At 42.0% G+C, this 27650-nt stretch overlaps 1 protein-coding gene across 4 annotated transcripts in view; it reads left to right on the plus strand.

Moving 5' to 3' along the window:
• Positions 1–27650, plus strand: part of nostrin (nitric oxide synthase trafficking) — a 52191-nt gene that overhangs the window by 5450 nt on the left and 19091 nt on the right. Inside the window, exons 3-9 of one of the 4 annotated variants that reach the window (XM_039757544.1) lie at positions 4849–4927; positions 12741–12803; positions 12888–12969; positions 17344–17406; positions 19925–20023; positions 24681–24806; positions 25176–25274. In XM_039757544.1, coding sequence (XP_039613478.1) covers positions 4849–4927; positions 12741–12803; positions 12888–12969; positions 17344–17406; positions 19925–20023; positions 24681–24806; positions 25176–25274 — 611 coding nt within the window. Of the gene's footprint in view, positions 1–4843; positions 4928–8742; positions 8776–12740; positions 12804–12887; positions 12970–17343; positions 17407–19924; positions 20024–24680; positions 24807–25175; positions 25275–27650 lie in introns of those variants that run through there. The other 3 variants (XM_039757543.1, XM_039757547.1, XM_039757546.1) reach the window with 3 other exon arrangements.

The following is a 27650-nucleotide window of genomic DNA, read 5'->3' on the forward strand; positions in this document are numbered from 1 at the left end:
CTCAAGAGAAGGTGGGTCATGCAGCAAGACAACGACCCTAAGCACACAAGTCGTTCTACCAAAGAATGGTTAAAGAAGAATAAAGTTAATGTTTTGGAATGGCCAAGTCAAAGTCCTGACCTTAATACAATCAAAATGTTGTGGAAGGACCTGAAGTGAGCAGTTAATGTGAGGAAACCCACCAACATCCCAGAGTTGAAGCTGTTCTGTACGGAGGAATGGGCTAAAATTCCTCCAAGCTGGTGTGCAGGAATGAGCAAATGTTACCGGAAACGTTTAGTTGCTGTTATGCTACAAAGGGGGGTCACACCAGATACTGAAAGCAAAGGTTCACATACTTTTGCCACTCAGAAATATGTAATATTTGATCATTTTCCTTAGTAAACAAATGACCAAGTATAATATTTTTGTCTCATTTGTTTAACTGGTTTCTCCTTATCTACTTTTAGGACTTGAGTGAAAATCTGATGATGTTTTAGGTCATATTTATGCAGAAACACAGAAAATTCTAAAGGGTTCACAGACTTTCAAGCACAACTGTACGTAGCAGGACACGGATTAAGAAAACCTCGACTTAGCCTGTGTGATTGTATGCAGCAGGAGTCCTTTTAACATCAGGAGCCATTGGTGTTTTATTAATCTGTCACCATCTAGTCCTGGTTATTTATTGTATGGAGCCTGTTATGGACATTTTTGTCACGGTAGAGTTCTCTATTACTGGACTTTCCCCTTTTGTATTCTTTATTGTGCAAACTTTATCAGAATGCCTCAAATCCCATATACTTAGCACAGGTTATAAGGTATTGTACTTTATAACTTCTCCCCACTTTCTTTTCTCCCTGCAGTTAATGTAGTTTATGATTTAATGATTTCAAAATGTTGAAGCGTACCTCCCCAGTAGCTAGCGATACCCGTTTGTTCATTGATTTTTTAAGTTTGTCCTTTTTCACTACTTCACGGTGTGGAGGGGTGCGAGGGGGGCTCAGGCGTTTGTACGGCTAGTAAAAAATAAAAGAACAAATCTTGGGATTAACGTATGATCAGAGCTGTGTCCCCTCTTATACTATATGGTGTATAGAAAGTAATCATTTTGGGTGTTTTAGATGAGTTGTATCTTATTTTTTACTAGCTGATTACCCAGTTGCTTCGCTCACTGAGTGCAAGGGAAAAAAATAAAATGTAGTATATAAATTATTAAACAGTAAAACATTAACATGTAAGAAGTAAAGATACATTGAGCAGTATTGGAGTGTTTTTGGGTAAAATACATTTAAAGGCGCTATAACACAACAGGTAAGTAGCACTAACAGCAGCTTAAATTTATTTGGATCATCTCTAGGTAGCAGATCCCTTGTGAAAGGCGCTACATGACCGCTGTGGTATAGAAATTATATTTTCTATGCGATCCTACAAATTTCTGCCTGACAACCTTGCACTATGTGCCTGTGATGTAAGAGAAAATTTATTCTGAGAAATGTGGACGCTGCCCTTCTGTGCTTAACGGGTAGAAGGTCCAAACAATTCCCAAGTCCAAAACTTAACATGAAGAGGTTGGTACATCTTCTTAGATGTAAACCCTCCATGTTCTTAAAAGAACTCATCACAAAAGCAACCTTGAATGTTGCGGGGTTTTAGTGACCTGAACCCACCTTAAGGGACAGTGAGTAGTCGTGAAGCGCAATTTACAAAGAGAGTTTTGCTTCAATGGCACCGATCACACTCATTCACAAATGATTTTCACTCTCCCAGGAGCCGACGGGGCACTCGAAGTGTCACAAATGGTGTGAGAAGAAAGGACACTGCCTGAAACTGCAAAGCTGTCGACCCGGCGGAGCAGCCTGACATTCTCGCCTCCCAGTGTCCACTTTATTCTCACGACCCCTCGCCGCTGAAGGCGGTGTCGTCTTCACATTGTTTACATCTCGGCGCAGTTAAAAAGTAGAAAGGCGCAAAGCTGTTTTCCTCATCTCATCTACTATCAAGTACTGCCAATTAAAAAAAAGTTATAATGTGGCAGTTTCCGCGACAGTCAAAGTGGATGAATAAATAAAACTTCTCTGTCAGAACTCGCCTAGCGGCGAACGGCTCAGCACTGGAGTCCAGAGAGGAGGGCTGAGAGAGGGTGACGCGGGGCGCACTTCTATGGGATGGATCGGCGTGTTTGTGTTTACTTCTTTTCAATATCAGTAAAGTAACTCTCACACAAATAATAACAATTCATAAAGACAGTGGTTCTCAACCTGTGGGGCGGGCCCCCCTAGGGGGGTGCGAAGTAACAAAAAGTGAAAAAAAGAAAAGAATCAAAAATATGAAAAAAACATCTGTTGAAACCTAAACAAATTACCGTATTTACGCGTGTACCATGCGCACATTTTTTCCCGAAAATTAGCATTAGAAAATCAGATGCGCGTCATACATGAGGAAATGTAATTCTGTAATGTTTACTTCTTCTGCTTGGGCATGCTTGCTCTCTCACTCTCTCACTCTCTCACTCGCTTGCTCACGCACTCGCACTCTCACGCTCGCTGGCTCACACTCTCGTTCAACAGCGCTCTCTCTCTCTAAATGTTTCCTATACAATCACAAAGCGCATCGTACACGGGGCAAAACTTTTTTCGCGATTTTCTTTGAAAAAGTTAGGGTGCGTAGTACAGGAGTAAATACACTAACTTAAACTACATTCATCCATCCATCCATTGTTTAACCCGCTGAATCCGAACACAGGGGTCTGCTGGAGCCAATCCACCTCAGGACAAACACAAACACACATTAGGGCCAATTTAGAATCGCCAATCCACCTAACCTGCATGTCTTTGGACTGTGGGAGGAAACCCACGCAGACACGGGGAGAACATGCAAACTCCACACAGGGAGGACCCGGGAAGCGAACGCGGGTCTCCTAACTGTGAGGCAGCAGCGCTACCACTGCGTCATCGTGCCGCCCCTAAGCTACATTCTCATACTAGAACAATAAATATAGAGTTAGATAAATGTCGATAAAAGTTAAGTAGGTATAATAAAATATGTATCTACATTTCAAAAAAATGTTAGGGGGCGATTAAAACTGTTACGAATACTCGGGTCGCAAATACTTAAAGGCTGAGAAACGCTGCATAAAGACGATATAAAAATGGCATCCACAAACAAAGTGATTAGTTTCTGTATTATAATATGTTCTGTGGTCATATGTAATTTCCGTTTCAAACGTGAAAAGAATTTTATATATATAGATTGCAGAAGATGATATACCTAGGTAAATACTTAAGAGAGACTTCACCTGATATTTAAATAACTTATATCCGACGGCATAGATTTAGTTTGACGCACTGTTGTGATGTGAGATTTTGCATATAACTTGATAAATGTTTTGTATGTCTTTATTTGTAATCTAGGCAAAGCAATGTAATTTAGTGTTACTTTGGTGAGAGGTAGTTGTGTTTGCCCCCACACCCCCGTTTACGACTAATATTACGACAGGATTTGGGGGATGTGTCTTAAACCAGTTTGATGAGTATTTCTTTGCTAAAGTCTTTCTCTCATCCCCCACACAAAGCCAGGTTAGCTTAACATATGGTCTTGGGGGGTTGCAGGTGTTAAGATGTACTTTTTCCCCCATTGGTCTGAGATATGGCTGTCTGGATTGGCTGTAGGGGTTGGACAGAAAACCTATAAATTTGCTTGCTCAACCACATTCTCTCTCTCTAATCAACATATGATGAAAGAAGCGTCTCTCTTGCTAACCTGTGATGGTACAGAAGTATCTTTCTCTTACTGATCTGAAGAGAAGACCATCACACCATGAACTGAAGACAACACAATGAAGAGCACAGCTTCAGCCATTATGAACGGACATGTGGCTAAAAGCTGAGCACCAATGATGCCTTAACTAGAGACATTAAGTAACTACAAGTCTGTGTGCCACCTGAATTACACATCACCATTTAATCAGGTTGTATGGTTGCCAATATTCAAATGTACTTTGCATTTTGTTATTATTTATGAATATTATCAGTAATACATTATTTTATGTGTAACTTAACTCCTGCTTGTCTTTTTACTACATCGAATTGCCTGAGGTTATAGATATAGAAGGGAAGGTGGGGAGAAGTTATATACAATAACCTTATAAACAGTGGGATTAGGCATTCTAAGGCTACATATTAGTAATACAATAGGGGAAAGTAGAGCAATATTTATATTACTCTACCAAGATAAAACACGCACTTACTCTATTTTCATGGGCTTGCTTTTTTTCTTGTTCAGGTTTCAGCAAGTAACATCCTTTTATTGTTACCAACTCTCATCTCTCCCTTCTAATTTTATTAATCTCTGTGGTCAATTAAAGGTTATGTAAAATGAATTTCTTCAGACTTGTTGCCCTATACTGCATTGTGGTGGGTTTGGCGAAGTAGCAGGTGTTGGTGTGTTCTGTGAAAGGCAAAGTATTAAATGCAAATGGGTTTGTTTCTATTATGTTTTACCAATTATTTGAACATTGGTGAAAAAGGATAGATAGAAAAAGACAACTCCCTGGATATGCATTTCTGAAACACCACAGGAAAAGGAGGCAGCTTTGTCAACACAGGGAGTGAAAACAGAAGAATATTATTTAAGAAAATGTGCATTTGAAATGATAAACATGACATTTCAACCAGGGTCCCTCTGTGCCTCGTCATTCTTAACCTTCACACTGACTGTTCTCTTTTCTCTTTTCCTGCTATTGATTTTCCTGTGTCACGGTGTCACCTCCAGCACCTTTGTGATAAAGGGCATGGTGGGCCTGCTGATTGTTTTGTCAGACACTGACGCACACTGAATGTCCCATCCTGATGTTCTCTTTAAGGGCAGACCTGGAAATCAGCTACGCAAAAGGAATGCAGAAATTATCTCTCAAGCTGGCGAAAGTCACAAGCGGCATGATCAAAAAGTACGTAAGTAAGCAAGGCAGAGAAATACACGCTGTACGTTATATATGTACTGTTATGCACATGTGTGGCACATTCACAAATATTTAATTACTCTTTTACTTTGTGGCAACATTTTCTTAAATATGTAACATGGTGGGCACAATGCCTAACCCAACAACTCTTATTGTCTTTGATAAGGTGCCACATGACAGGTTGGGCATCAAACTAAAACAAGTGGGAGTTCAGGGTGATGATTTTAGATGGGTGCAGAATTGGCTCAGACACAGGAAGCAGAGGGTGATGGTGTGAGGAACCTCATCAGAACTGGCCGATGTTAAGAGTGGTGACCAGCAGGGGTCAGTGCTAGGGCCGCTGCTATTTTAAATAAATATATAAATGATTTAGATAGGAATATAAGTAACAAGCTGGTTAAGTTAGCAGATGATACCAAGATAGGTGGATTAGCAGATAATTTGGAATCCGTTATATCATTACAGAAGGACTTGGACAGCATACAGGCTTGGGCAGATTTGTGGCAGATGAAATTTAATGTCAGCAAATGTAAAGTATTACACATAGGAAGTAAAAATGTTAGGTTTGAATACACAATGGGCGGTCAGAAAATCGAGAGTACACCTTATGAGAAGGATTTAGGAGTCATAGTGGACTCCAAGCTATCGACTTCCCAACAGTGTTCAGAAGCCATTAAGAAGGCTAACAGAATGTCAGGTTATATAGCACCTTGATGTGTGGAGTACAAGTCACAGGAGGTTCTGATCAGGCTTTATAACACACTGGTGAGGCCTCATCTGGAGTCCTGTGTGCAGTTTTGGTCTCCAGGATATAAAAATGACATAGCAGCGCAAAAAAAGGTCCAGAGAAGAGCGACTAGGCTGATTCAGGGCTGCAGGGGATGAGTTATGAAGAAAGATTAAAAGAGCTGAGCCTTTAAAGAAGATTAACAGTTGACATGATTGAAGTATTTAAAATTATGAAGGGAATTAGTCCAGTGGATCGAGACGGTGACTTTAAAATGAGTTCATCAAGAACACGGGGACACAGTTGGAAACTTGTTAAGGGTAAATTTTGCACAAACATTAGGAAGTCTATCTTTACATGAAGAACGACAGATATTTGAAATAAGTGACCAAATCGTGTGGTAGACAGGATGACTTTAGGGACTTTCAAAACTCGACTTGCAGATGATACCAAGATAGGTGGATTAGCGGATAATTTGGAATCCGTTATATCATTACAAAAGGACTTGGACAGCATACAGGCTTGGGCAGATTTGTGGCAGATGAAGTTTAATGTCAGTAAATGTAAAGAATTACACATAGGAAGTAAAAATGTTAGGTTTGAATACACAATGGGCAGTCGGAAAATCGAGAGTACACCTTATGAGAAGGATTTAGGAGTCGTAGAGGACTCTAAGATATCGACTTCCCAACAGTGTTCAGAAGCCATTAAGATGGCTAACAGAATGTCAGGTTATATAGCGCCTTGATGTGTGGAGTACAAGTCACAGGAGGTTCAGCTCAGGCTTTATAACACACTGGTGAGGCCTCAGCTGGAGTACTGTGTGCAGTTTGGGTCTTCAGACTACAAAAAGGACACAGCAGCACTAGAAAAGGTCCAGTGAAGAGCGACTAGGCTGATTCAGGGCTACAGGGGAAGATTAAAAGAGCTGAGCCTTTAGAGTTTAATGAAGAGGAGCCCTGACTGAAGTGTTTAAAGCAGCATTTTTCAACCTTTAAGTATTTGCGACCCGAGTTTTCATAACAGTTTTAATCCCTAACATTTTTTTGAAATGTAGATGCATATTCTTATATCTACTTAACTTTTAGCGACATTTATCTCACTCTATATTTTTTGTTCTAGTATCAAAATGTAGTTTAAGTTAATTTGTTTTGGTTTCAACAGATTTTTTTTTTTCAGATTTTTGATTCTTGTTTTCTTGTTTTCACATCTTTGCGCCCCCCTTTTTGTTACTTCGTGCTCCCCTAGGGGGGTCCGCCCCACAGGTTGAGAACCACTGGTTTAAAATGAAGGGAATTAGTCCAGTGGATCGAGACGGTGACTTTAAAATGAGTTCTTCAAGACATGGGGACACAGTTGGAAACTTGTTAAGGGTAAAATCTGCACAAACATTAGGAAGTTTTTCTTTACACAGAGAACGATAGACACTTGGAATACGAGATCAAGTAGTGTGGTAGACAGTAAGACTTTAAGGACTTTCAAAACTCAACTTGATGTTATTTTAGAAGAAATAAGTGGATAGGAATGGCGAGCTTTGTTGAGCCTAATGGCTCGTTCTTATGGAGATTGTTCTATTGTTCTAACAGCTTTGGATGCAAGGCAGAGATCAGGCGTAGGAGGGCTGCCAGTCCACCACAAGGCAAACTTAGACAGGGTACAGTTAGAGCCACTAATTCACCTACCTGATATATTTTGGGGATGTGAGAGATAAAACAGTCTACTGGAGAAAATGGAAAGAATGAGCAAACAGCAAGCAGACCAGACCACCTCAGGACTGTAGAGCGAATGTGAGGGAGCAGTGCTATTTACAAATAGAATACGGTTCAAAATAAAGCAGTCGATTACATAAAATGGGAAGGTACACAGTAAATACACCTAAAGTGGCTCACCCCTCCAAGGCTTTGGACTGTCGCACATTTAAGACAGCAGCCACAACACCTACACTTCAGATCAGGTAATCCACTTGAAACTAAGCATGCTTACTTGGACGGGGAGACCATCTTGGAAAAAATTGGGTTACTACAGTAAGAGGTGTTGGTGAGGCCATCGGGGCTCTGTGGTCTGTCTGTGTGTGTGGATCCCAACACCCCACTACAATGACCAGGGGCCTCATGTATAAACGGTGCGTACGCAGAGAAATGTTGCGTAAGAACTTTTCCACGTTCAAATCGCGATGTATAAAACCCACACTTGCCGTAAAGCCACGCACTTTTCCACGGTACCTCATGCCTTGTCGTACGCAAGTTCTCTGCTCGGTTTTGCAAACTGGCGGCACCCAGTGTCAAAGCAATGGTACTGTTCTTGTGTGATTACTCGTTATTTTCATGACGCGGCTTTATAAATACACAGAAACTAACCGCATATTGTTTATTAGTGTAATGCATCTGATTGTAATTAACTTGTAACAATATAATGGTCCAGAGAATAGCCATAGTATTCCAAATACCATAACTGCTTTAGCGTTGTTACTCTCACTTCTCCTTCTTCTCCTTCTTCTCCTTCTTCTCCTTCTTCTTCTTCTTCTTCTTCTTCTTCTTCTTTCAGCTCCTCCCGTTAGGAGTTGCCACAGCGGATCATCTTTTTCCATATTACTCTCACTGCACCACTCGGAGTATTTATATCACTGTATCTGAGTGTGAATCACAGCAGCAGCTAATCGGAAAGAGAATTATCGGTATACAGCTTTAAGTACACGCTGTCTCAGCCACTGCAAAACGTTTTAAAGCCTTTCCTGTACGGACCTCGCGGTTCAGAAACAGTTTAATCCCAAGAACTTTAAATGCATTCAATCAATTGCTCCTTGTAGAACGGTTTGTACTTACAGTATATGGCTCAATAAATAGGGAAACATCACATGACTAAACAAAAGTCATCTAATTATAATGAAACAGAATGTCATGATTTTATTTTGGTTTGATAATATATTTACCTTACATTGTTTATTCCAGGGGCCGGCACGGTGGCGCAGTGGTAGCGCTGCTGCCTCGCAGTTAGGAGACCTGGGTTCGCTTCCCAGGTCCTCCCTGCGTGGAGTTTGTATGTTCTCCCCGTGTCTGCGTGGGTTTCCTCCTGGCGCTCCGGTTTCCTCCCACAATCCAAAGACATGCAGGTTAGGTGGATTGGTGTTTCTAAAAAAATGGCCTTGGTGTGTGGGTGTGTTTGTGTGTGTCCTGTGGTGGGTTGCACCCTGCCCAGGATTGGTTCCTGCCTTGTGCCCTGTGTTGGCTGGGATTGGCTCCGGCAGACCCCCGTGACCCTGTATTCGGATTCAGCGGGTTAGAAAATGGATGGATGGATGGATGGATGTTTATTCCAGGTTTTACTTCAGTATTTTGCAATCCAAACAGCACATTTCTGATTGGCCTGTGCTGCTCATTTCAGAAAGCCTCATTTCATGATAACTTTGTCACCTGCCAATCAACACAAAGACAAACAGGCTGAACCACTGCCTATTGGTTAATCCGTTGCTTGTCCCTGATTGGACGCAGTAGGCTACTGGCATTCCAATTGGCAAAGACCTTAAGACAGCTAAGAGTTGGGATGATTGGTTTTGCAGAAGACACAGAAAGAGATCATTTAACACAGGATGGGATTTTGAAACAATTTAAAAATATACTCAGATGTATGAGTGCTTTTCAAAATGATGACTGTGATGAAGAAGCCATTTAGAGTTTAAGACTGACTGAGCATCGTGTCAAATCACAAAGGCACAAATTAACATTAAATGTCCATTGCTGGTAATTCCAGATGACATTCTGTACAGACACAGTCTGCAGTTCATCTTAAACTATTAAGAACCACAATATAAAATCATCTTAAAATATCATCATATTGTGGCTGACAGGCAGCTCTTCAGATAGCAGGTTCTAAGTTCTTAAGTGACAGTAACCCATTATACAGGGGCAGGGAGGGAGTGCCTGCATCCCAAACTTCTTGAGAACATTCAAGAAGACATGTGGAGACTTTAAGAGTGAAGTTGTGGGTTGCTCTTGGTGGATAGATAGATAGATAGATAGATAGATAGATAGATAGATAGATAGATAGATAGATAGATAGATAGATAGATAGATAGATAGATAGATAGATAGATAGATACAAATACAGGTCTTCCGCTCGCAATACCTCCTTTCTCCCTACCACACTACTGTCCTCTTTTTAAGCGTTGCTCCACTATCTGCCATCTCCGACTCACCTGAATAAGGGAGTGAGGTCCCCTTTATTACAGATCCAGGAGTACTTCCAGTGCCAGGGCGACTGCCCGATGAAAGCACTTCCAGGTTGCATGGAAGTCCATAATAGGGAGTTTGTCTCCCTACTGCACCCTTTCGTGGCACCCAGTAACCCCAGCAGGACTGCTCTGCTGGACTACATATCCCGGCATGGCCTGCTGGCTTCTTACTGTGCCCTGACCTCCGGGGCTGCTGCCATCTAGTGTGTTAGGGCAATAAAACACCTCCAGCAATTTCTTCTCTTGTTAATGGGCTGTCCATCCACCTTTTCTGCTCCCACTCCTGGCTGTGATGCCTGTCCAGCCCTTGTGTCATCTACAATAGATAGATAGATAGATAGATAGATAGATAGATAGATAGATAGATAGATAGATAGATAGATAGATAGATAGATAGATAGATAGCATGGCAGTGAGAAGAAACAATCAAATGTACCAGCAGTGTTACAATAAGGAGCAGGAACATCACAGGACCATCAGTTTCTTGCCCTCTGTAATGGATGGGCCATTGTCCCCCCAAGATGCACCCCCTTTCTCTACCTGCCTGGGAATCCAGCTTATAAGATATTCAGGAATGGAGGTAAGACATTAGCCCTCCTAGCCAGGATGTGGGCCTGGAGGGGCACTGCAGAAGCTTGTGCCTTGGGACTGGTATTCCAGAAACAGTGGATAGAAATCATTCACTCGACTGGGTGACTGGGTAGCAGCATCCCTTATGGTGAGCCCCTGTACGGACACTCGCAGGTCAGTATGAGAGATATGGTCTAAAAGGGCTGCCCTGTTGGTTTCCATGGGGGCCACCAGGGGGAGTTAGTGGGAGATGATTGCTCTGCTCCAGGTTGGTTACGCCTGACCCAGAAATGCTTCCCAGATACAATTATTTAGGCACTGTATGTCCTCCTGGGTCAGGTTTAAAAGAGAGTGTTCCACTTTGCCCAGGAACTCAGAGTCAAGAGAAGAGAAGGACAAAACTTTCCTGGGAGGAGTGAAGGAGAAAGAAAAGAAAAGAAAAGAAAAAGACTGGATTGTACTACTAAAAAAAACTTCTTTCAACCTGCTACAGTGTCTGTGTAGCTGACACATCCTACAGGCCACAAGGCACTTCCCGGAGATTGTAAAGAGGGAACATGCTGCTAGACTGTCTGACTTAAAGTATGGTTTACTATAACTTAACTTTGGTACAGTTATCATATGTTAAACCATCTCTATAAACAGCACAGTCAGAAAGTATTCAGACCTCTTCACTTTTTGTTATGTTGTAGCCTTTTGCTGAAAACATCTAAATTAATTTTTTCCTCATCAAGCTGCACTAAATATCTCAGAATGGCAATGCAAAACAGGATTTTAGAATATTTTGCAAATTTATTTATAATAAAAAAAACAAAACTATCCCAAGAACCCAAAAGTCACTCTGGCTGAGCTCCAGAAATCTTGTGTGAAGATGTTAGAAACTTTCAGAAGGACCACTAACACTACAACACCCTACCAATCAAGGCTTTATGACAGAGTGTCCAGACAGGAGTCTGTCCTCAGTAAAAGACACATGGAAGTCTTCTTGACATCTAAAGAACTCAAAGACTGTGAGCAGTAAGATCAGTTGGTCTGATGAAACCAAGATTGAGCTGATTGGCCTCAGGTCTAAGTGTCATGTTTGGAGGAAACCAGGCACCTCTCATCATTAGCACAACGTTATACCAGTGGTGAAGAAAGGTGGTGGTGACAGCCTCATGCTGGTGGGTTGTTTTTTAGGGGCATGGATTGGGAGAGAGACAAGGTTGAGGGAAAGCTGAATGGAGCATAGTACAGAGATATCCATCCATCCATTATCCAACCCGCTATATTCTAACTATAGGGTCACGGGGGTCTGCTGGAGCCAATCCCAGCCAACACAGGGTGCAAGGTAGGAAACAAACCCCGGGCAGGGCGCCAGCCTACTGCAGGAGTACAGAGATATCCATAATGAAAACCAGCTCCAAAGAGCTGTGGACCTCAAAGTGAGCAGAAGGTTCAATGACCATAAGCACAAATCAAAGATAACACAGAAGTGGCTTAGGGTCAACTCTGGGAATGTTCTTGAGTTTCCCAGCCAGAGCTCAGACGTGCAGAAACCTGAAAAGAGCTGTCAACCAATGGTCTCCATCCAACCTTAGAGAGCTTGAGAGGATCTGCAGAGAAGAAGGGCAGAAAATTCCCAAAACCTGGTGTGCAAAACTTGTAACGTGAAACCCAAGACGTATTCAGCCTGGAACTACGGACAAAGGGACTTCAACTAAGTACTGAGTCTGAATAGTAGTGTCATTGGGATATTTCAGTTTTATTTTGAATTAGTTTTCAAAAGTTTCTAAAGTCCTGTTTTTGTTTTGTCATTCTGGAGTTCTACATGTTGCTTGATGAAGGAAGAAAGTGAATTTAACTAACTTTAGCACAAAGCTGAAAGAGAACAAAATGTCTAAAAAGTCTAAATACTTCCTGAAGGCGCTGTATTTAGTCTGAAAAACTATTGCATCTTTTGTTTCTGACAGTTTGAATGCAATAAATTAGCGCTAAAAGGTCCTTGGTGGCCTCCACACAGGAAAAAGTAGTCAACAGGATATGATTAACCAATAGGAAAAGGTTCCGCCCACTGTTTTTGATTGACATGTGACAACTCCTGCTTGAAGGCCAAGCAGGTTTGAGGCCTTGCTTTTACGACACAGGACAAGCTTCAGAATTAGCCCATGTCTCTGTCGCATTCTGCAGTCCAGTGCCCCCGCCAATACAGGGCACAGCCATAAATAGCTGAAGCTTGGCACAGCCTTCAGCTGGGGCACTGGGCATATCACTAACCTTGTTATCATTCTGTTCAGCTGCACTTACAATGCATGGAACCACGTGTCCGAGGAGATGGAATCGACGGCCGACCTCCATCGGTAAGTCGGCACTGCAGTGTTCACATCAGTGATGCCATGATCAATGCCAACTGCCCTCTCTAAATGTTATTGTTCTGTTTTCAGAAAATTAGGTCTCGCCTTCCTAGCTGAAGCCATTCCACCCATTCGGCAGATCGCTGATGAGCATAACAAGAAGAAAAAGCCTGTAGGTACTTTTAAAAGAACTTTTACGTGGGCGTCTTTTGAGGGGTCTTAAGGTACAGTAGTGGTATTTAACACATACGGTACATGTACAGAGTACAGTGAAGTTCTTACTTGCATGTCCGACCAACACAATGTAGCGGCCTAAGGTTTTGAGAATGACACAAGGGTTGGTTTTCACAAAGTTTGCTGCTTCAGTGTCTTTTCGTCAGATGTTTCTATGGTATACTGAAGTAGAATGACAAGCATTTCAGAAATTTCAAAGGCTTTTATTGACAATCGCATTAAGTTTATGCAAAGAGACAATATCTGCAGAGTTGGCCCTTCTTTATTTTTCAAAAACCTCTGCAATTCTCCCTGGTATGCTGTCCATCAACTTCTGGGCCAAATCCTGACTGATGGCAGCAGCCTATTCTTGTATAATCAATGCTTGGAGTTTGTCCGAATTGGTGGGTTTTTGTTTGCCCACCCGCCTCTTGAGGATTCACCACAAGTTTTTAATTGGATGAAGGTCTGGGGAGTTTCCTGACCATTGACCCAAAATGTTGTTGTTTTGTTCCTTCTCACTTTTGCCTTATGGCCCGGAGCTCCATCACACTGGAAAAGGCCTTGTTGGTCACCAAACTGTTCCTGGATGGTTGGGAGAAGTTGCTCTCGGCGCATGTTTTGGTTCCAATTCTTTATTCATGGCTGTGTTCTTAGGCAAACTTGTGAGTGAGCCCTGCACTGCCTTGGCTGAGAAGCAACCCAATGTGACATGAATGGTCTCAGGATGCTTTACTGTTGGCCTGACACAGGACTGATGATTGCGCCACTCACCTTTTCTTCTCCAGATAATTTTTTTTCCCGCATTTCCCAAACAATCGGTAAGGGAAACTCTTGCAAAAAAAAAAAAAAAGTAAAAATAATAGAACTTCCTCCTCCTGCTGCCCTCTTTCTATCACAATCTAAAATGTAACGTTCTTGAATTGATAATTTGTTTTTCTGTCTTGCCATTATAAGCGACTGTGTTGAAGGGCGAGTGTCACAGGGTGGGATGGAGAGAGGATGTGCACAGTAAGAGTAACGATTGGGAGAGGTGTGTGGAGGGGAGCGGTCAAAGCTGAATAACGCAGACACGACGGAAAACATTTTAAATACAATAGAGAGATTAGAGGAGGAGGAGAGCACAATGCAGAGACTTGCATCTGCTTTGGGATAGGGACATGTACAATACAATACAATTTATTTTTGTATAGCTCAAAATCACACAAGGAGTGCCACAATGGGCTTTAACAGGTCCTGCCCAGCCTTGACTCTCTAAGAAGACATGGAAAAACTCCCCAAAAAAAAACCCTTGTAGGGAAAAAATGGAAGAAACCTTGGGAATGGCAGTTCAAGGAGAGACCCCTTTCCAGGTAGGTTGGGCATGCAGTGGGTGTCAAAAACAAAACGGGGCAAATACAAAACACAGAAGAGAACACAAGTAATCCTCAATACGATATAATAGTAAAATAAAATTATTACAAGTACAGAGCAGAATTTAACAGTAGATGATATCACATAATAGGAGAATGTTAATTTACTATAAAAGACTATTCATTTCAGCTCAAGGTTATTCCTATGACCAGTCCAGTGACTTCCTCAGGATAAAATGGTGACATCCGAGACTGTGATTTAAAGATTTTGCAGTAAGAAGTCAATCAAAATGACACTTTTTATTGGCTAACTAGAAAGATTGCAATATGCAAGCTTTCAAGGCAACTCAGGCCTCTTCTTCAGATAGATAGATAGATAGATAGATAGATAGATAGATAGATAGATAGATAGATAGATAGATAGATACTTTATTAATCCCCAAGGGGAAATTCAAATACTCCAGCAGCAGCATACTTATACAAAAAACAATATTAAATTAAAGAGTAATAAAAATGCAGGTAAAAACAGACAATAACTTTGTATAATGTTAACGTTTACCCCCGTGGGTGGAACTGAAGAGTCACATAGTGTGGTGGAGGAACGATCTCCTCAGTCTGTCAGTGGAGCAGGACGGTGACAGCAGTCTGCCACTGAAGCTGCTCCTGCGTCTGGAGATGATCCTGTTCAGTGGATGCAGTGGATTCTCCATGATTGACAGGAGTTTGCTCAGCGCCCGTTGCTCTGCCATGGATGTCAAACTGTCCAGCTCCATGCCTACAATAGAGCCTGCATTCCTCACCAGTTTGTCCAGGCGTGAGGTGTCCCTGTTCTTTATGCTGCCTTCCCAGCACACCACCGTGTAGAAGAGGGAGCTCACCACAACCGTCTGATAGAACATCTGCAGCATCTTATTGCAAATGTTGAAGGCCGCCAGCCTTCTAAGAAAGTATAGTCGGCTCTGTCCTCTCTTGCACAGAGCATCAGTATTGGCAGTCCAGTCCAATTTATCATCCAGCAGCACTCCTAGGTATTTATAGGTCTGTACCCTCTGCAGTCTCCTCTGATGATAACGGAATCCATGAGGGACCCTGGGCCTCCTAAAATCCACAACCAGTTCCTTGGTCTTGCTGGTGTTCAGGTGTAAGTGGTTTGAGTTGCACCATTTAAGAAAGTATTTGATTAGCTTCCTATACTCCTCCTCCTGCCCACTCCTGAAGCAGCCCACGATAGCAGTGTCATCAGCGAACGTTTGCACGTGGCAGGACTCCGAGTTGTATTGGAAGTCCAATGTATGTTGGCCGAACAGGACCAGAGAAAGTACAGTCCCCTGCAGCGCTCCTGTGTTGCTGACCACAATGTCAGACCTGCAGTTCCCGAGACGCATATACTGAGGTCTGTCTGTAAGATAGTCCACGATCCATGCCACCAGGTATGAATCTACTCCCATCTCTTTCAGCTTGTCCCTAAGGAGCAGAGATTGGATGGTGTCGAAGGTGCTAGAGAAGTCCAGAAACATAATTCTTACAGCACCACTGCCTCTGTCCAAGTGGTAGAGGGATCAGTGTAGCATACAGATGATGGCATCCTCCGCTCCCACCTTCTCCTGGTATGCGAACTGCAGAGGGTCGAGGGTGCGCCGGACCTGTGGCCTCAGGTGGTGAAGCAGCAGCCACTCCATGGTTTTCATCACATGTGATGTCAGTGCGACAGGCTTGAAGTCATTCAGCTCACTAGGACGTGATACCTCTGGGACTGGGGTGATGCAAGATGTTTTCCAAAGCCTCGGGACTCTCCCCTGTTCCAGGCTCAGGTTGAAGATGCGCTGTAGAGGACTCCCCAGCTTCAGCCCTCAGGCTGTCATGGCGATACTTCAGGCAAGAATCTGGAGTTCCCTGTGTTTATATAGACACTAGGACAAGTAACAACATTGGTGAATCTTTACGTGAGACATCTTAAATGTAAAAAATGAATCGACCTCTTCAGGCTAAGAATCATTTAACAAGCGAGAAGAACAATGTAAGGTCAAGATCTTTGGATAAGATAATTGTCTAACAAAGTATTTTGAAGTTTCTGATGAGTTTTTCCATACAATGTGGATCTGTAGTCAGGTTGTTTATGTCAGTCTGAGAGATGCAAACAATCCTCATACCCGGCCATAAAACTCTTGTCTCAGTCCAAACCATGTTGTTATGTTTCAAATTTTAGCATGAGTTTGACTTCCCATTCTTTTGTTTCTTGCCGAGTTCTGAAGTTGCCCGTAAGCACTGCGATTTAAAGTCCCTTTCACTGTATCCATGGCTGTTGAAGTGGGCCGCTAACCTGTCTACAGATCCACATTGTATGGAAAAACTCATCAGAAGCTTCAAAAGACTTTGTTAGACAATTATCTTATCCAAAGATCTTGACCTTACATTGTTCTTCTCTCTTGTTAAATGAGTCATAGCCTGAAGGGGTCTATTCATTTTTTACATTTAAGATGTCTCACTAGTGTGTATATAAACACAGGACACTCCAGTTTCTTGCCTAAACAAGGGGCCTGAGTTTTCAGAAAGCTTGCATATTGAAAATAAGCTAATAAAAGGTGTCTGTCATTTTGCTTGGCTTCTCAGTGCATTCATGGCTAACATGGTACAACACCCTAGTACTACATGATTTTGCAGTGAAAGTCTTCACCTTTTGAACAGTATACATGCCAAAAGGAATTTGTTTAATATTAAGAGAATTAATAGCTTCTTATTTTTAATCACAGGTAAAATGTAATGGGTATTTGAGAGCTTAGTTTAACTCTGGCCAGGTTCTTCTTTCCACGGGTGCTGAGCAGCACTGTTGTGCGCAGTTATGTTTTATTGTTGGTCATCAGGAAAGGCACTGCTGTATGTAAACTACAACTGACTGACTCGCTACCGTGTGCATTATTTGAGTATGCTGAAAGTACATATATATACAATTATTTTAAAATTCTTTGTGTTTTTTTTCCCAGTTAGACATTGCTGTAGAGAAGACTGGAAAGCTTGTTGTCTGCAACTGGAACGAACAGATTAAGGTCAGACAATAAATTGCCGCCTGCTTTTGTTACGTAGCTGTTATGATGGCTTAGGTAGAAGACAATGCGGTAAATTAAAATAAATATGCACACACGGAATAAAAGGAAGAGTCTTTTGTGGTCTTGATACAAATGAGGTGAACCCAACTTGCTGAAAGTTTGGTGTGCATTCCTAGAGCTGCCCACTCCATTCTGCTTGAGTTCACTATGGTCAATATTAAATGATACCCAAAGACTGTTAATTTTGACGTTTTTTCCCATCCTTTATTTACTAACTGATTACTTGTCATAATACCACATGTAGCTTGCCCATCACCAGCCTCCACTCAGACTCTGCACAAGAAGCTGTGACGTGATGACCTCATAGATGACTTTGCCTTTAGAAAACGTATTGGTATGCTGTTGTGATTAACAACACAGAGACTGAAGAAACCCCTAAACATTCACTTTCAAACGTTGATTATTTTTAAAAAAATCATTTTCATCTGGTGTTAAAAAGTGTCATATAAGTTTGTGATGCATGCTTCTTTGTTAATTTATTATTTATAATTTTATTATTTATAAATTAAAGCTGCTATAAGAAACAGTAATGTAGTGGATTCAGAGACGGCCAGTTTGGGGAGTTTGGCATGGGGCAGTGGATGCCAAGAAGATGATTCCGCTTAGGACCACAGTTTGGAGAGGGTCTGCACTGGTCACAGCCACAGCCTATAAGCTATGGATTCTTGCTATAGACAGCCAAAGTTATGGCCTGGCCACGATTGATGAAGGAAGAGACAATTTGGTCTTCAATGGGTGTTTGAAGGAAGGTCTTCAAGGTCTTGCCATTGTTTTCTTGGATGCACATAAGCCCATCATTTTAGTTGATCACTGGTGCAAAGTTCTGCCCATCAGTGTTACTCATCCTTGAGTTTTGGTGCTTTTGGGCTTCCATCTGGTACCTCAGAGAGAAGTCCATGCGATGTTTCTTGGTCTGTTATCAACCATCTTATCAGGTAAGGCACAGAGTCTGCATTCTGATGATGGTTCAGGTAAGGCACAGAGTCTGCATTCTAATGATGGTTCAAGTCAAGTCAGGTGAAATTGCACCCACCACATGACGAAATAAGCTTGGGATCCTGGTTGGCAACCCCCGAGGCAGACGGTCCAGTCCCACCCTCCAGAAGTGACCCTCTATCTGCCACAGCCAGGTGTTACATGGGCAACCCCTTGACCTGGTTCAGCCACTCAGGTCCTCCACAAAGAGAATCCAATGAGCGGGATCACCCTCAGGGAAACGCACCACACGGCCATAGTGTCGAAACTGATGGTCCCTCACAATGCAGGTAATGTGCCTCATTCGGGACTCCGTAAGCAACACAAAGTCAAACCAATGGTACCCAAGGATTTTCCAGAGAGACAGTACTGAAGGAGTCCATTCTTCATCTCAGGTCACTGGATAACGTCTACGTCTCGCAACCATATAGCAAGACAGGAAGCACCAAGACTCTAAAGACTTGGACCTTTGTCCTTTATCACAGATATCAGGTGCGCCACACACCCCTTTTCAATGACCTCATGACCCTCCATGCTCTCCAAATACATCTACTGACTTCACAGGAAGAGTCACCAGAGCCATGAATGTCACTGCTGAGGTAAGTAAACCTCTCGACAAGGTTGACACTCTCTCCATAGATAGACACACTACTGATGGCTATCCCCAAGAGGTCATTAAAGGCCTGATCTTGGTTTTTATGCAGGACACTTGCAAGCTCAGACACTCAGTCTCTTGAGCGCCGTGATCAGAGCCTCCATTGACTCAGCGAAGATCACAGCATCGTCAGCAAAGTCAAGATCCGTGAATCTCTCTTCGCCAACAGATGCCCCACAGCCACTGGACCCCACGACCCTCCTCAACACCCAGTCCATACATGCATTGAACAGAGTAGGAGCAGAACACACCCCTGATGAACCCCTGGATCAACTGGAAAAAACGCAGAGGTCCTGCCTCCGCTCTGCACAGCACTCACAGTACCAGTGTACAGGCCAGCCATGATATCCAGCAACCTCGAGGGGATCCTGCGAACCCTCAGGATGTCCCACAGGGCAGCTCGATCAACTGAGTTGAACGCTTTATGAAAATCGACAAAGGCTGCAAAGAAACTCTGCCGATATTCGCATTTGTGCTCCATGAGAACCCTCAGTGCCAGGATGCGGTCGATGGTAGACTTCTTAGGCATAAAACCAGACTGTTCCAGACACTGGTAGGTGAGCAGGTGATTACGGATCCTACGGATTGACGACCCTAGCAAGGACCTTACCTGGCACAGAGACCAGTGTTATCCCCCTGTAGTTGCCGCAAGGGGTCCCGCCATTGAATATGACACTTTTAAGTGTATGTGGTGGCAGCTTTTTAATCCAGGACTTAGATTCTAGCCACTGCAAAAATAGATAATGTCAGTCTGTCCTTTACTGTCTATTTCTAAAAACTCCTTTTGGATTGTCTAAAATTAATTCCTATAAAATTGTTTTTCAACAGGCTAAAAAGAAGCTATATTTATCAACAAAGGAATACGAATCACTTTACAGGTTTATTGAAACAAATTCACATTTGGCAACGGAGAAAGAAAAGCAAAAGGTAATATTTTAACAGATTTTTGCTATTGATTTTTTACCTTTTTGCAGTTTGTTTTTGCTTCTTCAAAATCCTGGATGCACGTCAAGTCAGATCTGGTTGTCCAGGTTGGGAGAACATCAGAACACAGAGTTGTGACCTTCACAAAGTGGCATATCTCTTGTACTAAACTCTCTCAGTAAACAGTCATTATTGATCCACGTACAGGTCATTTAGGTAAACGCTTGAGAAGAATCTCTTCAGTGGTATTGTAGGCGTCTGCCCAAATCTAGAGGGAGATTAGCCTGATAAACATAACAGATCACTCACAAGCCCACCTAATCCAGTTGAGGGTCATGGAGGGCTGGAGACCATCCTAGCAGTATAAGTAAGGCACATCCCGCCATTTTCCTGTACTGGTTTGTGGGATGGTGGTATTGTGGTTTGAACTGATGATTCATGCCTCCTGGGCCCAAGTTCAGTTACTGTCTGTGGAATGGGCCTGCTCACCTCATCTCGATGTAGTTTTTCTCCAGCTTTCCATCCACATAATAAAAGACTTTGATGCATTGTTAATTCAAGACTGTAAATCGGTTTGGCGCCAATGAGCATGACCTGCAATTGACCGGCGTTCCATTAGGCTCGGTCCTGCCATAAACTCCATACTGCAAGACCTGTTGTGGAAAACACATATTCAGAAACCCCACCCTGGATGGGGCACTACTCCATTTTCAGGCCCGGTCACACACTTACACACACACACTCAGTTTTGTTGTGAGAACATTAGAAAAACTTTTGACGAGAACAGGCCATTAATCCCAACAGAGCTCGCCAATCCTGCCCACTCAATTCCTCCAAAATAACATCAAGTCGAGTTTTGAAGGTCCCTAGGGTCCTACTGTCCACCATACTACTTGGTCATTTATTCCACGTGTCTAAGATTCTCTGTGTGAAGAAAAACATTTTAATGTTGGTGTGAAATTTAACCTTAACAAGCTTCCAGCTCTGCCTCCACATTCTTGTTGGACTCATTCTAAAGTCACAGCCCCTTGTTGTGTTACAGTCAGGGGTCATTCCCTTTTTGATTGCTACATTTAGTTATTGTTTAACATTTATATCCTCTATCTTTAAATGCTCCTCCATTCTTTGTGTTTTGTGAGTGGGCCACCTTGTCGTCCCTGATGCTTTTTTCCTGAAATTAGATAGAGGGTCCCAGCAGTGGTTCATTGACAGCTGCTTGGCATTTTTTGGGGGCATTTGTGGGCCTGTGAAAGGGAGCTGGGATTAAGCCCATCGAGGTGAGGCATTTTCCAGGCAGGTAAAGGGGGCCTGGCCAGTGACACCCCCTTTACCTTTGTAACAACTTCAATTCACGACAGAAGCACTGTAGAGATCCTCGTTCTCAAATAAATAAAAAGGATCATGGACGGCCCAACAAAAACTAGTCTGAAACCATAATCCAAGAATCAAAAACCTAAAGACAGAAGCATGCTGTGGTGTGAAATTTTGCATATAAGTTGATAAATATTTTGTATGTCTTTATTGGTAACTTGTAACACTAATGTCTATCATTGATAAGAACAGCAATGGTTAGATGGCTAAGAACCCCTTACCCCCTTTTAAGAACCAGTCCTTTGTAATTTAACGACAGGGTTGGGTAAAGTGCCTCAAACAAGTTTGGGAAGCGATTCTCTGCTGGTGTCTCTCAGTCAACCACCACAGGAACGCCAGACTGCCTAGCTGGCAAACTTCACCTTAACAAATGGTTTTGGGGGTGGAAGGTGTGACACTGTTCTCTGCCCCATTGGTCTGAAGTATGGCTGTTTGGAATTGGCTTGTATCAGAAGCCTTTAAGTATCACAACGTCCTATTGGCTGTAGAGGTTGAACAGAAAACCTATAAATTTGCTTGCTTACCCCCCCTCTTACCAAACTGATGAAAGACCACCTCACACACCATGAACTGAAAAGGACAACACAATGAAGAGCACAGCACGGCAGCCATATTGAGACAGGCATGCAGCCTGTTCTGAAGATAGCTGTCTACAAAATGAGGACTTAACTAGAGACATTTTAAGTAACTTAACAAGTCTTTGTGCTGCCTGAAACTACACATCAGCATTTATCAGGCTGTATGGTTGCCAGTATTCAAATATACTTTGCATATTGGTATTATTTATCAATCCATCCATTATCTAACCCGCCATATCCTAACTACAGGGTGACAGGAATCTGCTGGAGCCAGTCCCACCACGCAAGGCAGGAAACAAACCCCAGGCAGGGTGCCAGCCCACCACAGGGCACACACACATCAAGCACACACTAGGGACAATTTAAGATCCCCAATGCACCTAACCTGCACGTCTTTAGACTGTGGGAGGAAACCAACACAGACATGGGGAGGACGTGCAAACTCTACACAGGGAGGACCCGGGAAGTGAACCCACTGCGCCACCATGCCGCCCCATTATTATTTATGAATATTATCAATACTACATTATGTAAATTGTAGCTTTTTTTTATTGATTTTATTATAATCATTCCATACAGATAGATCAATTTTTACAAAAAATAGGATTGAAAACAACCCAACCCCCACCCCTGAGAAAGAGAGCATGGCCAACGGAGTAAAACTGGTCAAAATACATAAATTGATGAGTTTAATAGGCAGATAAAAAAAAGAAATGTGAAGAGAATTATTTCCTCAGTGCTTTAAGAGCTTATTCTTAAATATTATTGATGAGATCCTGCCAGGTTTTGAAAAAGTTCTGCACAGATCCTCTAACTGAGAATTCAATTTTTTTCCAATTTCAAATAGTATAAAACATCAGTTAACCACTGACTTAAAGAGGAGAGTTACGATTCTTCCAGTTCAGCAAAATTAGGGTTAGGGTTAGGGTTAGGGTTAGGCGATCACAGTTTGTTTGTCTTTCTCCACTTTAAGCCCCTCTGGAAGAACCCCAAACACAGCTGTTAATGGGTTAGGAGGGATTGTGAGTCCAAGGCTGTCTGAAAGGTAATTAAAAATTTTGATCTAGAATAATGTTCATTTGGTGCAGGCCCAGAACATGTGACCCAGTGAGGCTGGGACTTGGTTGCATCGTTCGCAGGTTGGGTCCTGCCCTGGAAACATTTTGGAGAGTTTTAGTCGAGACAGATGTGCTCGATATATAATTTTGAGTTGTATAATTGTATGCTTTGCGCATATGGAGCTCGAGTGAATTCTCTGCATTGCTACCTTCCACTCCTTTTCTGATATGTTGAGTGAGAGATCTTTTTCCCAGTGTCTTCTTGGATCTTTGAAATGGAGGGACTGTAAAATAATTTTATATATTGCAGAAATGCTGTCTGAGTGCTCCGAACTGAGCAATATTCTTTCCAGCATAGAGGAGGTTGCGAGATGAGGGAAATCGGGCAGTTTCTGTTTAACTAAGTTTCTTATTTGAAGATAGTGAAAGAAATGTGTAGCTGGAATGTTAAATTTGAAATGTAATTGTTCATAGGATGCAAAGATGTTGTCTATATAAAGATCTCTAAGCAATTTAATCCCAAATGTTTTCCAGATATTAAAAACTGCATATGTTTGTGAGGGTTGAAAGAGGTGGTTCTCATGCAGAGGTGCCACAGATAGAAGATTCTCCATCTTAAAATTCTTCCTACATTGGTTCCATATTCTGAGTGAGTGAAGCACAACTGGGTTATTAGTATATTGGCGATAACTTACATTTGTTGGGGCACAGAGCAGGGAATATAAAGAAGTACTGCAGGATTTTATTTCTATTGCGGACCAAGCCTGTGTATGTTCATCTATTTGTGTCCAAGTGTTTATTGTTTGTATGCTTGCTGCCCAGTAATAAAACTGAAAGTCGGGTAGAGCCATGCCACCTTCTGCCTTTGGTCTTTATAGGGTCGCTCTTTGGATATGTGGATGTTTTGAGTTTCAAATAAATGAGGTTATTGTTGAATCTAATTGCTTAGAAAATGGTTTATTATTAATGTATATTGGAATGTTTTGAAATAAAAAACAGAAGCTTAGGAAGAATATTCATCTTAACTGTAAATTGTAACTTAACTCCTGCTTGTCTTTTACTACACCTAATTGCCTGAGGTTATAAATGTAGAAGGGAAGGTGGGAAGAAGTTATAAAATACAACACCTTATAAACAGTGGTAAGTCTGGGAGATCTGAGGCATTCTGACAAAGGCTACATATTAATAATACAAAAGGGGAAAGTAAAGTAAAATATTACTCTACCAAGACAAAACAAAGCAATAAATCCAAAAACCAGAAAATCAACTCTGAACAACTGTCAATGAGCCACTACTGGAACCCTCTGTCTGCCCTCAGGAAAAAAAAAGGCAAAAAGAGCAGTAACGTCAGAGTGACCACAAAACACAGAAAATCAAGAAAATCAAACAGTATTAAGAAAACAAAACAATTAAAAGCATGAAAAATACTTCAAAAATACCAAAAAAGAAAAATAAACACAAACCTGAGAATAAAGCCTGACCGTAACACAACATTTCTATTTACCGCTTAATCTTGTACAGCCGTGTGACATAAGCCTCAGTGATTGCATGTCGTACTTCTCTTATTCATGTTTCCTTCATTGATTTCTTTATCATGCTCGTTCTACTAGTTGCTCTGAATGAATTTCACTCATGATAATGTCATTACAACAGATGCAAAACAGGCTGAAAAAATTGGAAGATGCGCTTTCAAAGCTGGATGAAGAATACTTCAACATGAATGTGGCAGGACATCAGATCCGACTGAAATGGGAAGCCACCCTGAAGAACTGTTACCAGGTCAGTGGGCTCCAGAAGGAACAACAGCCAAGTGTGACGATAGGGGCCGCTAGGTGTCACACACGCACCTGCTCATAGAACAGAAATTTCAAAGAGGCCATGCGTTTTTAAATTAAAAATAGAAAAACATCAGAAAGGGCTTAAAAGCAAAGCGTCAGAAGATTTGAGATGCGCGGCTCTGGCGAGATATGAATAGCTGGATGCTGCTGATGAGTGAGGTGCTGATACTTGTCAGGATGCTGCAGCTCATTTTTGTCAGAACAGACAAAGCAATATGATGATATGGTAGCAGCTGCAATATTCTGCATTATAATTATTTCTAATTTTAGATTTCTTTGTGGTTTCTTTCCCTGTGCCTTTTCATTTCAGAGCATTCAAGAACTGGAAAAACAAAGAATTCTGGTTTTATGTGACATCCTGACGAAGTATCACCAACATATTTCTAGTTTTGGGCAAACTCTCTCTACAGTATGTACTGTGTCTACTTTAATATTACATTTTTTATTTTATATACAGTACAGTATGGCACCCTTTCAAAGTGAACCCAACTCAGGGATAGAATTGTGGAGCTACTTGCGACAAACACAAATGGCATCTCCCATAAAAGAAAAAATGTTAGTGAAATTTCATTACCGGCAGAAGTTCAAAGCAAGCCATCGAGTTATATGTCCTACTTAGGCAAAACCAAAAATTGTTTCAAGAGTGGTAAATTGATAACCTGTAATTCTTTTTTTTATCTTTTACTAGCTAACATAGCTGAAATACCCAGCATTGCTCGCAAGGAAAATAAAGTGTTTTTTTTTAATTGTTTGAGAAGAATATAATTACAAAAAAACCACAACTTTAAAAATAAAAATAAATTAACAATCAAGGAAGACGCACTAATGTGCTTGTCCTGCAGCTGCCCTGTAAAACACACGTAGGTCTGATCTCTCTCTCAAAAACATCAAATGTTGCTCCTTAACAATCAGTAGCCGATAATGTCTGTTTAACAAACAGGTATCACTAGCTAAGTGGAGGCCATGTGCACTGCATCACGTGATCAGACGTAGACCAACTCGAACAGAGGTTAGTGAGGGAACGAGGAAGGCCCTGGCTCCCTGCTCTCGGCCCACAGCCACTCTCTTGGATTTGCATAAATACATCGGTACTGCATGCGAATTCTGGTACTTAGCGATGAGAGAAGTCACAAAATCAACCAGAAAGTTCAAGCAAATTATAGAAAAGAACCTGATCTAAATCCGCTAAGTAATTCTCTCGTGAAAAGTGGACAGACAGACAGACAGAACGTGCTTGGACCACAAAATTTTTAAAACCGTTTCTTAGCGAGCACCTAATGGGCCAAGGGTAACCTACATTCCAAATTTCAAGCCCCAAGTCATCATGCTTCGGGACATTTCGTGATGAGTGACTCAGTGGTATATATATATACAGATTTATATATATTGCATTTGTAGTCTGAATCACAATCTGATTGTATGGGTGGTTACCAACCAGGTAACGCTTGTGGTTGGTCAGCAAGTCAGGTAACATCCGCCACAGTGCCCTCTTTCAGTGGCGAGAAGCAGATCATAGAATGTTAAATAGTTTTACTGTCAAATAATGCAGAGTATGCGACACTTTTTCGCCCTAATTCTGGGCTCATCAGGCATACACACTCACTGCACCCCCTCTCGGGGACAGAACCTCGGACATCAGCGTCAGAGGCGAAGCCTTTTTACGTTGAGCCACGGCGCGTGGTTTGTTTATTTGACAGAATGTAGATCGCGGTAATTACATTCATGGCATTAATAGTCTGAATCACAATCTGATTGTATGGGTGGTTACCTACCAGGTAATGTATTACATGAATGTAATTACCTCGATCTACATGCTGTCAAATAAACGATCCACACGCCGTGGTGCAACGTAAAGAGGCTTCGCCGCTGACTTCCGAGGTTCGATCCCCAAGAAGGGGTGCAGTGAGTGTGTACGCCTGATAAGTCCAGAATTAGGGCGAAACATGTGTCGCATACTCTTTGCATTATTTGACAGTAAAACTATTCAAGATTTATATATATATTGTAACAACCGGTGGTTGAGTATTGAAGTTCTCGGAGCCGAACTCTACTGCGCACTTCCCCCAAGCTGGTCGGCCAGCGGAATACCAGCGCCATGCACGCAGCTGTACCTAGCTCCTTTAGCAAGCGAGCACTCGTGTCCCATACACCACACGACCCCGAGTGTCTCCGTACATAATTGCATAGATGGAATCTAGCAACACACAGCTCTGTCCCTTTGTATCTCTTTATTAGAGCAGATAGTCAGAAACAAAGCTCAATATAACTGTTACACTTACCACTCCTGGGCTGCAAATGACCCAAGCCCACCCAAGCAACTGCAACACAAACACATATAACATTTATAGTACAACAGGAAATCAATTGCCTTGCTTGCCCAGTACAAACAGTAACGTTACAGAAATACCCACAATGCACCATGCCGCCAGCGCTGACTGCCGGGTCATTACAATATATATAAACTGGTTAAAAAAAATTAAAGGAACACTTTGAAAACACATCAGATCTCAATGGGAAAAAGAAATCCTCCTGGATATTTATACTGATATAGACTGGGTAATGTGTTAGGAACGAAAGGATGCCACATCGTTTGATGGAAATGAAAATGATCAACCTACAGAGCCCTGAATTCAAAGACGCCCCAAAAATCAGAGTGAAAAAATGATGTGGCAGGCTAGTCCATTTTGCCAAAATTTAATTGCAGCAACTCAAAATTGTACGCAGCACTTTGTATGGCCCCTGTGTTCTTGTATACATGCCTGACAACATCGGTGCATGCTTCTAA

Source organism: Polypterus senegalus, chromosome 6 (genome assembly GCF_016835505.1).
Source record: "Polypterus senegalus isolate Bchr_013 chromosome 6, ASM1683550v1, whole genome shotgun sequence".
NCBI classification, from domain to species: domain Eukaryota; kingdom Metazoa; phylum Chordata; class Cladistia; order Polypteriformes; family Polypteridae; genus Polypterus; species Polypterus senegalus.